The 13,782-nt window shown below is 34.6% G+C and overlaps 1 protein-coding gene across 5 annotated transcripts; it reads left to right on the top strand.

Annotated features, from left to right (window-relative positions):
- The first annotated feature begins 7,687 nt into the window (after positions 1–7,687).
- LOC140887056 (uncharacterized) lies at positions 7,688–13,487 on the top strand. Of its 5 annotated transcripts, none has more exons than XM_073294070.1 (10): positions 7,688–7,818; positions 8,011–8,057; positions 9,801–9,947; positions 11,025–11,141; positions 11,282–11,475; positions 11,559–11,664; positions 11,755–11,902; positions 12,119–12,258; positions 12,769–12,935; positions 13,021–13,487. In XM_073294070.1, exons 3-10 carry the CDS (start codon positions 9,887–9,889, stop codon positions 13,312–13,314), a joined length of 1,227 nt encoding a protein of 408 aa, XP_073150171.1. In that variant the 5' UTR covers positions 7,688–7,818; positions 8,011–8,057; positions 9,801–9,886; the 3' UTR covers positions 13,315–13,487. The 5 variants fall into 5 exon arrangements, with proteins under 5 accessions (XP_073150171.1, XP_073150169.1, XP_073150172.1 ...); XM_073294068.1 differs by having other exon boundaries at positions 9,776–9,947; XM_073294071.1 differs by having other exon boundaries at positions 7,785–7,901.
- Positions 13,488–13,782: the final 295 nt, after the last annotated feature.

Genomic DNA, 13,782 nt, shown 5'->3' with positions numbered 1-13,782 from the left:
TCCATACGGTTCTAACCCAATAAACCACACACAAATCCATGGTCTGAGGAAGGAGAACGAACCCCCTTTCCTCATAACCCTGAACCTGCGCGAACCATGCACCAGAAACCAACAGCTTCATGTCTGACCATTCCAGCCTCAAACCGACTACACCACTTAACCCTAAGGACCCTAAGACACGTCCCTAACCCCTTGCCAACAGCCTGATCCTAACCATATCAGAAAAGCAAAGAAAAACGTGAGAAAATATGGGAAAAGAACATATACGGTTCAACATGGTTGCATATTCTTTATAAAAATCTAACACACATGCAATATCAATGGTTTTCATGCAAGAATCAGAATATAAAACTTAAATGGTGGCCAAAAAGAGAATTCAAACGTGCCTTGGTTGATTTTTAAAGCCAAAAACGTGATCGCAACGCGTACGACGAACACGGGACGAACGGCTACAAACCCTTGGATATAATCTTAAAAAATCATGTGTGATAGTGTATGAAATCTGATGAGTGTGAGGGGAGGGGAATAGATGGCGGCTAGGGTATTCAACGTGAAGAAGGAATGAAAATATAGGCTAAAATATTATTTGGTGATTATCACAATTATTTAGAATTTTGGGAAGATAATATATCATATTTAATAAAGAAAAATATATAAATCTTAAAATTTAAATAAATTATGATATATTTTCGTAATATATATTTATATAATTTTAAAAGTCCCTCAAAAGCCTTTAAAATAACTTATTTTAGTGAAAATTGATTCCATATATATCTATATACATAAAAACTATTATTTTTTTGAAAATGATACTTTAAAAAAATATTTTAAGGCTCATAAAAATATTTAGAATAAAATTCATATATCTCGTTCATCCACAGTCCCGCCTACGCGATCGAAAAACGCAAATTCTAAAAATCTCATAAATAGCATAAATGCAGGTTAAATGATAAAAATGATATTTAAATCATGCAAATAAATTCACATATTTCACATAAAGTCATTTAACCCATTTTCTAAATTTTAAAATAATTAATTTTCCTAATTATGCATGCGGATTTACGTAAATAAATTTCCAGCCGTTATAATTCTCCCCCCCTTAAATAGAATTTCATCCTCGAAATTCGACTGATTAAACTCTAATAATGGAGTCTCTCAAAAATTCAATTTACTAAATCTACGATTACCTATCTAGTTCCCAAGTTTCAGTATCCCAAAAGTCATGCTTCCACTGCGCACTCTGATAAACAAAATATTTTATCCTTCCTAGGTGTCCTCTTCATCTCCATCAAACCTATTTATAAACTTTCGCTGCTGAAACACCTCGTAAAGAGAACCATTACAATTTTACTTAAATTCCACTGTAAACAAAATTTGACATTTTATACAAATCTTAGTACTATAATGAAAGTACAACCACATACTTACCTCAACTTATACGTAAAACTCAAATATTAACTCTACTATTCATCTCCCTAAACATAACAATCGCACTATGCCAAAACTTGACTGATTACATATGCTTATATACTCAATTTATCAATCCACCAACATTCGTGAGCCGAACTTTTGTTCCCAAATTTATTTATTAAAGCATAAGATTCCAATATCAACTCCAATAAATTCAACTTGTAAAGCTTATCCACATACTAGCCTTCTATAACAAGTTTAACATCCTTGAGTCGAACATCTGTCATTCATCACAATTTTCATCAACTTATCCATTTACAACTACACTTCCAACTATTGAACACCTGAAAGTCTTAAATCTTGAGTGCTATAAATCCATAAAATCCAAAAAGTGAATTTAGTGTCAAACTTCACATACAACATAAATTCTCCTAACGTCAGGAATATGCTTAAAATATATGAATTCTAATTCTGTGATTAGTTTAGGCTTAAGACACTTAGATTCTCCCATTGGAAGAGTGAAATTCCCCGAACAGTATTTACATGTCATCGTCTCTAAATAGCGTAATCATATAGCATCCAGTAGTTAATTTCATATCATTTCCTAGTTGCCTCTACTTATAGTCCATGGAATCTAAACTCCTCAAAATCAAAATACAAAATCAATTACCTAATAAACTGAATAATTCGTTCACAAGTAACACATGTTGGTCCCATATACAGTCAAAACACAACTAGTACCTTTTTGCTCATGCATCACAAAAATCTTGGTGGAGACACTCCTATATCATGACCCCGTAATTCAAATTTATACAACTCAAGGATACTAAAAGAACATCAATACAAATACTTATATACAATTAACCCCAACGTAAAACGAAAGTATCGTGATAACTGTTATAATATCAAGTCATTACGCTTACTCGTGATTATTCCCAAGTGCCTCAAATACCAATACATGCGTAGAACCAACAACCCAAATTCTCAAAAGATTCAACTCTTAACAACAGAACTCACTCCAAAATATATATATATATATATATATATATATATATATATATATATATATATATATATATATCATTAACTCTTAGGTCATATCTAAAGCTTATATTATACTTGACATCGAAACCAAAATTTATAACAATTGTGTTATGCCACACCTAACCAATTACACGAGCCTATAAAAATTTACACCTTCATCATTCAGTCATCACAACATCTATGAGTCAGGCTGTCAAGTTCCTAAATCTATTTATTTAAATGTAGTGACTTGAACGTCAAACCCAATACAACTTACTTGGTAACACCAACCACACGAACCCTTAAATATTATCAAAGATTATCCAAGTATTTATCAAACTAACTCCATGATTATTCTTATTCTCAAAGATTCAAAAACCTAACGCAAGACATACATATCATCAATTTATGACTCATATAATTAAAAGTACACACTTAAAACCACAAATCATTATACTATAACCTTATGGTACAGGTGTCATCTCCAAGAAAATCATGACTTCTTCGTCAAAGGAAAAACCTTAATAGTTAAATGAATGACAATAAGATATCTTTGAACCCAACTAATAATTTGACACAATGTGGACTTAATTCCCAAAAATATATACTAGCCTCTATAAAGGAACGTTTTAAATTTATCAAAGCAGAAAAATGGTACAACCCTCGATTAATCTTTCTTGCGAGGAATCCTACTCTCGCCTCAAGCAACAATTCTAATGCTATACGTGCAAACCATAGTTCCCAGATAATTTCTCATAAATCCCAAATTCACGAGTTAAATAATTACATTATAATATATTATAAGTGCTAATCTCACAATCGATTTAACCAATGATTCATTAATTAAATCATTCTAACTTAAAATCAATAAGTTACTACAAAAGTCCATATGTCAAACTTACATCTCATAATTTATCAAACTTAGTTTTCAAAAATATAATGTTAAGGTCATCCTCGCTTGTAACACGACTCGAGGCATACTGTAATTTTTATAAATTCCTAACGTAACCGTTATGCATAGCTAAGTATTTAAATTTAAAATTTTCCATAACATAAATCATTAAAGCATAAATCATAAGCCCCATAAACATAATTATTTAAAAAAAACATTAAAACTTACTGACTGGTACTGACTGGTAGTGCGACTTCTGAGCTCCACGTAGCAGTCTAGTACCCTCCAAGGACCGCGCTCTGATACCAAATGAAACGACTCGATCCTACTACTACTAATTTTTTTTTTACAAATAAATAACTAAATATTTAATATAAAATATATTTAAAAACTATGCATCCATAAATGAATAAATAAATAACTAATACTTAATATATATATATGTATATATATATATATACTTGAAACGTGTAAATATATATATTAAATAATTACTTTCTAAAATAATTATAAACATAAACAATTTTCCATAAAAATATTTCAACTAAAAAAAAAACCATAATAAGAATTTGCATGCAAATAAAATAAGTATAACCCATGCAATAAAATCATCATCAACCTCTCATTAAAAATTCTCACCTAAAATCCATAAACCCATAATCAAATCATAAAACATGTGCGAAAAACATAATAATATTCAATTCATTGAAAACATGACTAGAGCGATGGTCAGGGGCTAGCCAACTGTCGGGATCTCATACGTCCTCACCGCCAGTCTGGGCAAAATGCTCTAATCAGTGTCTACCTGCTCACCTGCACCATTTAAGTCTAGTGAGCCTAGAGGCTCAGCACGCTCTATCTCATAATAATAACATGAATAAAAGTGATGCACCATATAATACATACAAGATACATAATAAATAATACATATATATTCATGCATGTCTTATTAAGACATGTATCATAATCATCACATAACATAACATACATACTCATACATAATCATCATGCATCATAATAAGGGCATATCATCATTTAAAAATCTGAAGGTTATATCCATGCTGTGTGACGTGTCATGTCGATTGATCAATCTAAAACCAGCGTACGTGGCGGTGGGATCCCCACCTCTTGGCCCCTTCACCAGGCTGACCCCGGATCTGTAGACAACATAATCATAATCGTATGGAAAGGCAATCGGGCCCCAGTATCTCGACCCACAGACCCGTGTCATATGGAAAGGTCTCCGGGCCTAGGCATCTCATCTCCAATCCCGTAGGTTGTCACACACCCACTTCAACTCCCTTAAAATATTTTTCATTGCTCAGCATCACACATATACATATAGCATCATGCACATACATAAAATTTTTCATGATCTTATTTTCATAAAATATTGCCCGTAAATATATATTTAATTATTTAATAATAAATGTAAAAACAATATTTTTTCATACTTAAAATATTTATGTAATAATTAAATATATATTTACGGACCATGCATAATTTTCATGGATTTGTTCAGGCTGCTGACTCCTTAGACTTAAGCCCATTAACTTTTAGACTGGCCTAAAAATTCACAGACTGATCCAAAAATTTCTATGGGCCCACGAGCCCATAAAAATCATTGGGCTAACTTAAATAAAAATTTGAGGCCCAAATAATTTTATAACTAATTAATTTAGCCAAAAAACACAATAAATCATTAAATACTTAAAAATAAAAATACCCGAGCCCGGACCACCTAACCCGGACCCGGACCCGGACCAACCTGACATGACCCATGACCCTACTGACCTGACCCAGGACCCAGGACCCAGACCCGACCCCGATCTACCCTAAAACCTAGAACCCGATCCCCCCTTTCTTCCCAAGCTGCTGCCGCGTGCAACACCTAAGTCCGGCGTTCGGCCGGCCAACTCCGGCCACCAATGACCGGAGTACCACCACCAAAGTCTAGCCCACTCCCAGATATTTCTAACAAGCCAAAAACCAGACCAAACCATCGACTATGGAGTGAGAACGAAGCTCTGGAATCTTGCCCATCTGCAGCTCACGCACAGACGCGAGCAGTTGCGGCGTTTTCCATCGTGAGGCTTGCTCAGACCACCAATGACCATGAAACCACTTTCTAGACCTAGCTAACATCCATACGGTTCTAACCAACAAACCACGCACAAGTCCATGGTATGAGGAAAGAGAACGAACCTCCTTTCCTCATAATCCTGAACCTGCGCGAACCATGCACCAGAAACCAACAGCTTCATGTCTGACCATTCCAGCCCCAAACCGACTACACCACTCAACCCTAAGGACCCTAATACACGTCCCTAACCCCCTTAAATGGTGGTCAAAAAGAACATATACGGTTCAACATGGTTACATATTCTTTATAAAAATCTAACACACATGCAATATCAATGGTTTTCATGCAAGAATCAGAATATAAAACTTAAATGGTGGTCAAAAAGAGAATTCAAACGTGTCTTGGTTGATTTTCGAAGCCAAAAACGTGATCGCAACGCGTACGACGAACACGGGACGAACGGCTACAAACCCTTGGATATAATCTTCAAAAATTGTGTGTGATAGTGTATGAAATCTGATGAGTGTGAGGGGAGGGGGATAGATGGTGGCTAGGGTATTCAACGTGAAGAAGGAATGAAAATATAGGCTAAAATATTATTTGGTGATTATCACAATTATTTAGAATTTTGGGGAAGATAATATATCATATTTAATAAAGAAAAATATATAACTCTTAAAAGTTAAATAAATTATGATATATTTTCGTAATATATATTTATATAATTTTAAAAGTCCCTCAAAAGCCTTTAAAATAACTTATTTTAGTGAAAATTGATTCCATATATATCTATATATATAAAAACTATTATTTTTTTGAAAAAGATAATTTAAAAAAATATTTTAAGGCTCATAAAAATATTTGAAATAAAATTCATATATCTCGTTCATCCACGGTTCCGCCTACGCGATCGAAAAACGCAAATTCTAAAAATCTCATAAATAGCATAGATGCAGGTTAAATGATAAAAATAATATTTAAATCATGCAAATAAATTCACATATTTCACATAAAGTCATTTAACCCATTTTCTAAATTTTAAAATAATTAATTTTCCTAATTATGCATGCGGATTTACGTAAATGAATTTTCGGCCGTTACAGTTTTCCACATAAATTTTGGTGTTTATTTATTCTTCAATTTTCATAGTTTCTATTTCGTAATGCCGCACTTGAGACCAACAAAATAAGTATTACAACGCCACCTCCCTACCAGTCGATGCACCCATATGAAGATTGGTGGAAAATAATATGAAATCTAAACCTCCCTCCCAAGGTACGATTTTTCTTTGGAGAGTTTCGAAAAATTTCATTCCGTCGTCGATGAATTTACTTGCTCGTCATGTTCCAGTCAATGGTATTTGTGCTTTGTGTAAAATAAATTATGCTACTACTTGTCATGTATTATTATTTTGTCCGGGTGATAGAGATGTATGGAAAAACTCTGTTTTTTGGAAAGATTTGAAACAAGTCAGGGGAGTAGAATTTATTGAGATTGTGTCGATGTTGTCAAAACATTTAAGAAGGCGGAATTTGAGTTGTTTGTGGTCATGTGTTGGGTCTGTAGATGTAACCACGGTTCTTTGGATCAGTGTTGATTACATTGCATTGAATGGGAGGGATCTTTCTTTGATGTTTTTCGACAGAATACTTTGGATTGCAACATAAGAACAGATACAGTAAAACACCGATCTATGCTTGGACACCACCAGCCCCTAACAAACTGAGACTTGATGTGGACGTCGGGTTTGACAGCGACAAAAAAAATATGGTGCTGGGGCAGTTTTCAGAGATGACAGAGGGAAGGTTAGGGGTGATTTGTCTTGTGCTATACACAATCCCGGATCCGTGAAAGGAGCGGAGCTTTTGGCTATTAGACATGGATTGGAGCTTTGTTTAAAATTCAGGGCTAGAGATGTGTGTGTTTTCTCGGACTCGATCCAAGCTATAGAGGCTCTCAACAGCTGAGAAACAGATTTGGGTCCGAATGGGGTGATAGTACTAGATATTCGAGATTTAATGGAATCGTCAACATCCTTCGTGTTTATCCAACACATGCAAAGATCGATAAACAAAATAGCACACAGCCTGACTCGCAAAGCCGCTGAATCTTGGTTAATTAGTATTGTAAATCAAGACATTTTGCTTTAATGCATTTGATTTACTTTTTTTTAAAAAAAAAAAAAAGATTCAAAAACATATATGTTTTATTTTATTTTTTGACAACGCATATATCTTCTACATAACTTAAAGCGTTAATAATTTAAAACGAGCCAGTTTCTTGCGAGTCACAGGTAAACCAAAAACCACGGGTCAATTCACACCGCTCCAAAAGAAACAACTCGTTCATCGCTTTAAACGTTTCGGCCTCCTCTGTCTGCCTTAGATCTGGTCTTCAGAACTTCGTTTGGGTTGGTTATCTGCGCTGGTTCTTCTTCTATTGGCTCTCTTCTTTTGTCTTTGTTTTGTTCTGCCTCGTTCTTTGACATTCTCAGTGTGCTTTCTTTGGTTTTATTATATTTTGTTCTTGTTTGGGTTTTTTGTTTCCAAACCCCTAATTATTACGACTGAAACTAAAGCCCCTTTAAACATTTCGTTTTCAGTGCAATTCTTGTGGTTAATTGTCTCTCGATCGAGCTGCTTTTCAAAGGTAACCATGTTCTAACTCAGTTTTCCAACTAATTTTTTGAATTTTTTCTTCCTAAGATTTTGGTTTTGATTTCTCTTTCGGAATTGATTAGCATTTTCTTTTTCACTTGTTATTGATTGAATTGAGCAATTCACGGGTTTTGGTATATAAGGCTATGTTGTGTCATCAATATGGAGTTTGATAATCTTCCGGGACTTCATAAAGTCAGATTTTTTTGCTCCTTTTAACAGTGTCAGGGTTCCACTGAACTTCTGTTATCGTTTGAATTTTCTGGAATTTTTGGGTGCGGACATATGCAAACACAAAGAACTGTTGAAATTGGTGGAATTCTGTATATGTAAATATTGTACCTATTTAACTGCACACTTTGACATGTGAAGAATAGTTGCAAGTTTGACTAAATAACATACTGCATTATTTGGTCATGAACCGTTTTACTTATTACAAGCTTGATTCAAAAGGTTTGCTATCAATATAGAGTGATATCATGTAGTTTGTTCCTTGCATTGTGTGAGTGGATTTTTTAACAGCGTACGATATCCTCGTCTTCGATCGTTCTTCTACTGGGTTGGCTTTCTTCTTGTGTTTTTGTTTTTCCTCGTTCATTCTTGGTTTCTGTCTTTAGTTTTATTTTATTTTGTTCTTGCTTGGGTTTTTTGTTTGGGCTTCTTTTAGCAAAATCGAATTAAGTTGTGATGGAATACAGTTGGAAGTGCGTTACCTTGCTTATATGACAATGTTTTTGAATTCTCCTCTATTAACTTAACTACAATTTCATACTCAAATTTTAATTTTGTTGGATTTCTATATCTGGATCTATCCTATTGAATTTTTAAGATGTCTAAATCAGTCGGGAATTTAGGTCAATCAATTGAGAGTTGAATAGTAGTTTTTCTTGTCAAAGATTTGATCTTGATTTCCCAGTGTTTTATTATTCTGAATGTGTATAGTGGACAATGTTCTAAAAAGCGTTGGCGGTGGGTCGCCGCCATATTTTTCCTGCACTTCCTCTGTATCGGATTCTAAAAGCAAATAATCAAACACCTAGCGTGCAGAAATTTAACCCACGTCCAGGAGCAATAGGGCAGCCAACCAACACCAAAGAACACTCCTAACAAAACAAAATCACTCCAAAACAATGCACAAATCGAAATTCAGCGGCAGGGCAAGCAGCAAAATAGCTCCAAAAGATCAAAACACATCAAACAAGTCCACAAGCACTCCAAAATCGAGCCCTAAGTGCCTAGACTTCGAGGTTAAGCATGATGAAGGAAAACCAGTTGTAGGAAAGAATAATGAGGTTTCCTCCCTGTGTTCTTCTTGTTCTTGTTGATTTGTAGTTAATGAGGCTTTCATTTGCACCTTGCTGTGGCATAATAAATGAATCTCTTATCATTTATAGATTGAGAGTTTTCTCTACATATCTTAGCTTTATTAATTTATCTCTCATTCATTCTCGATTATAGTATTGTAAATTTGGGTAAACACCTCAAGAATTGTGGTGACCCTACCTAGTGTTTTATTCAAAATACAAAGAATATTACAACATTAATCCATGATCTTTGGTTTTCGGATCGGGTTCGATTAGTCAAATTTTCTACCCGACCCGATAAACCCGAGACCAACGCCCAAATCCTTGCATTAAATTTGTTTGTATTTTGTATTGGGCTTTTTTATATTTGGGCGAAATTTAAATGAGCTTACACTTTCACCAACAGGCAAGTTTTTCACTTTCATCTACAGATGATCGGCCACCGATCTTCACTGAATCCCAAATTAAAATACTCGTCAGAATTCATCTTTGAATAAGATCACAAGCAGGATCAGATATGGGCAGAGAGGAAAATTCGAAGTTGAACATCGCAATTATTCACCCTGATCTTGGAATAGGTAGGTTTATTTCCTTGCATCCTTCGTTTGACTAGTTTTACATTTTTAAGTTCTTATACAGTTCTTTGCATTCGTTTATCTTTAATTTTCTAGATTTGGGAGCTTGTGGAATTAATCTATCTATTTTAATGGGAATTTTTATGGGCTTAGGTGTTTTCGATGATGTGAGCACAAATTTTTTATTTTTTTTGGGAGATTAATCGACCCGAGAGAGGTTATTTGTCGGCGTTACAGTGTTAGGACCCTGTAGGATTTAGCGTATATTTGCGAGAGAGATTATTTTTCTGTGTTTGGGATAAAGATCAAGGCTTTGATATCTCTGGTGCTTGGTATCGAAAAATTGTTTCCTGTGTGCTAAAGTAAAGTGAATTCGATTATGGATACAATTAAGAGCAAGCTGAAAAGAAAATATCGTGCCATACATTTTTTTTTAAAGCACGGTTTATTATCTTGATGCATAGCTTCAAGAAAGCCATTTTTTTTTCTTTATTTTTATTTTTTAAAATGAAGCCTTGTTCAGGAATGCATGAAATGTAAGTGTGGGCTTATTTGGTGTGAGGACGACAGTTTTTTCATTCAGATTAGTTCTTTTGTAAAAATGCAAGTTTTATATTAAAAAGGTTACCAAATTTCAAGATTTATCAAAACCAAGTGCTACGTAGTCATGCAGTTTTTGTGAGGATGAAGCTCTAACATCACATTTTGATTTCCTGTTTGAACTTTGGATGATAACTATTTTATTTCAATGAGAATGTGCGATGTATATTCGGCGAATTTGTGGGTACTACTACAGCCTTGACACTGCATTCTTAAGATATACATATTGATGTTTTTGGATTTTAATGTTGTTTATTTAATTTTTTGGCATCCGTTATGAATTTTTGTTGAAGGAAATAATATGGGATAATGGTATAAATGATTTTTGAGTTTTGCATTGATCCCATGATGATATTTTATAAATTTATGCAAAAATAGAATTTCTCAACGTTGGCAGTATCACATACTATGTTGTCTTTAACTTGTCCTGATTCAAAATGCATCCGCTGAATTTTAACTCTCTGTGTTTCACATGCGTAGGTGGAGCAGAAAGATTAGTTGTCGATGCTGCTGTTGAACTCACATCTTATGGGCACAATGTTCATATTTTTACCTCACACCATGATAAAAACCGATGTTTTGAGGAAACAGTTTCTGGTGCACTACAATTTGTTGTTTTTTCTTTTTCCTTTATCTCTCTATCACTTGAAATTTGTTTTCCTTTTCTGGAAAGTTTGTAACTACACCCTTTTTTAAGTCAATAAACACTCTGATCTTGGACATTAAATATTGAACAGGCATCTTTCCAGTAACTGTGTATGGTGCTTTTCTACCGCGCCATATCTTCTATCGTCTTCATGCAGTATGCGCCTACCTGCGGTGTATTTTTGTTGCTCTATGTGTGTTTTTCATGTATCCTACATTCGACGTTATACTCGTGGATCAGGTCTCCGTTGTCATTCCATTGATGAAGCTGAAGAAGGCTTCGAAGGTTTGACATATTTAATACTACTTTTGAATTGGATTTTTGCTATGCTCGATTAGACATATATTTATGGAATTTTTGTTATCTAGGTTGTATTTTATTGCCATTTTCCAGATTTATTACTGGCTCAACACACAACCATTCTTAGAAGAATTTATCGGAAACCTATAGATTATTTAGAAGAAATAACAACAGGTTGTGTCTAACATTGTATTTATTCATTAAATATTTTATGCTTCCTTCTCTGCACAATTTGATTTTTCTGAACTGTCTTATCAATTGTAGGCATGGCAGATTTAATTCTGGTCAACAGCAAATTTACTGCATCTACCTTTGCAAGAACTTTCAAAATTCTCAATGCGAGTGGAATTAGACCTGCTGTGCTCTATCCTGCTGTCAACGTGGATCAGTTTGATGAAGTCAATGCTACCAAGTAACAGACATGATTCTAATTCTCGGTATCTTCTAGTTCTAGGATAAGACACACCGTTCCCCATATTGAATTTTAATTCTGTTTGTTTTTTTCTTCAAATTTATGCTTTTTGTATTCAAATGATGTATATCAACAAAATGACAGAAAAATTGAAAAATAGATGAACACATGGACTCTCAAGCCAATGTGGTCTTATTATGCTGCACACTATTCTAGGTTGAATTTTCTATCCATCAATCGGTTTGAAAGGAAGAAGAATATAGACCTGGCTATATCCTCTTTTGCAAGGCTATGTAATAACGAGTTCGATGTCCTTGAAGGTGCCAACAATGAAGAATTTACCTTGACTATTGCAGGTGTGTTAGTTTGAAAGTAGTTTAAAAACATTTTTACCATAAGTATGTGTTTCTGTGTTTGTGTTTACTACTACATTTGTAAGTTAGTAAAAGAATTCTTGACAGGTTATATCAGACTTGGACGACATTTATGATGACCGTGTTGAAAAGGATTACCATTTTTAGCGGTCACAGAATTATGAAACACCAAATTAAAAGTTTTCTTTCGGTACTACGTTTTTACCTATCTTTGCAATTGCGACAAATTGCATGTTATGTTCCAGAGGAGACAAAAAAACTCCTGTTGAAGAAAAGTTTTAATCTGCTTTGTTAACCTGAAAAGGTGAAAAATTGTTGTCATTCCATTTGATCTCGAAACTTAATAATTCTATCTAAAAGAGTGCTCCTTTTGACAGTTCAATCCTTAAGTTTCCTTCTTGGAAAATTTACACCTCCCCCCTTACTCTCTCGATTAACTAGTGCCGTTCTTTTATGCTTGGGGCAGCCTGATGCAACTATGTTGAATGACAGGTGGTTTTGATAAACGCCTCAGAGAGAATGTCGAGTATCTGGAAGATTTGAAAAACTTGGCAAAAGGCAAAGGCGTGCTTGATCGAGTTCATTTTGTCACATCTTGTCCTACGTCTGAGAGAAATACCCTTTTGTCCCAATGCCTCTGTGTTATTTACACACCAAAGGTCTGTTTGTCTCTTATAAATATATATTCACCCATCTCAACTGAAACAATCTAGCATTGTCTAATATCGTATACAATTGATGTAGGACGAACATTTTGGAATCGTTCCATTGGAAGCAATGGCAGCCCATAAGCCCGTAATTGCATGTAACAGTGGGGGTCCAGTAGAGACAATTAAGAGCGGTGTGACAGGCTTCCTGTGTGACCCTACGCCCCAAGAGTTCTCTTTGGCCATGGCAAATTTTATTCGGAATCCTCAGATGTCAGAAACAATGGGGAGAGATGCTCGAAAGCACGTGGTGCAGTCATTCTCTACCAAGATTTTCGGCCAACATCTGAATGCATATCTAGTCGACACAGCTCGGAGAAAGAGAGAATGAAAAGGCTACAGAACATCGAATTTTATGACCTTTACGAGTCAACAGCTGCTTGATGGTTATTGAAACGTGTATTTTTTTTTTCTTCAGAGTTGTTGCTTAGGTAGGATAATGGGACATTTTTATTTCCTTTTTATACAAACTTAAGCTTGAGCATCAACCACTTTCGCTTCCAATACTGTTGAAGATTTAAAATTTGAACTCGTGCATCATAATTTAAAAGCCTCCGCACAAATAGAATGATTTTTCAAACGTTTCTCTGCTCCGCACCTCTTCCCTGCTGAAACTTCTATTTAAGCAGAATAAGTTGCATCTGGTTTGCTACTGTGGTATTGATGCGAAAATCTACAAAAAAATGGTTGAATCTGTCGTTTCCGTTGCTCATAGTCCATTTCTTGAATGCGTTTTTGAAATGGTCGTGAAGCAGTGTACTCAAATTTAATTACCAAAATAGGGTGCTAAAAAAACAGA

Source organism: Henckelia pumila, chromosome 3 (assembly GCF_033568475.1).
Source record: "Henckelia pumila isolate YLH828 chromosome 3, ASM3356847v2, whole genome shotgun sequence".
Taxonomy (NCBI): Eukaryota; Viridiplantae; Streptophyta; class Magnoliopsida; order Lamiales; family Gesneriaceae; genus Henckelia; species Henckelia pumila.
This window is presented reverse-complemented; position numbering and strand designations above follow the sequence as displayed.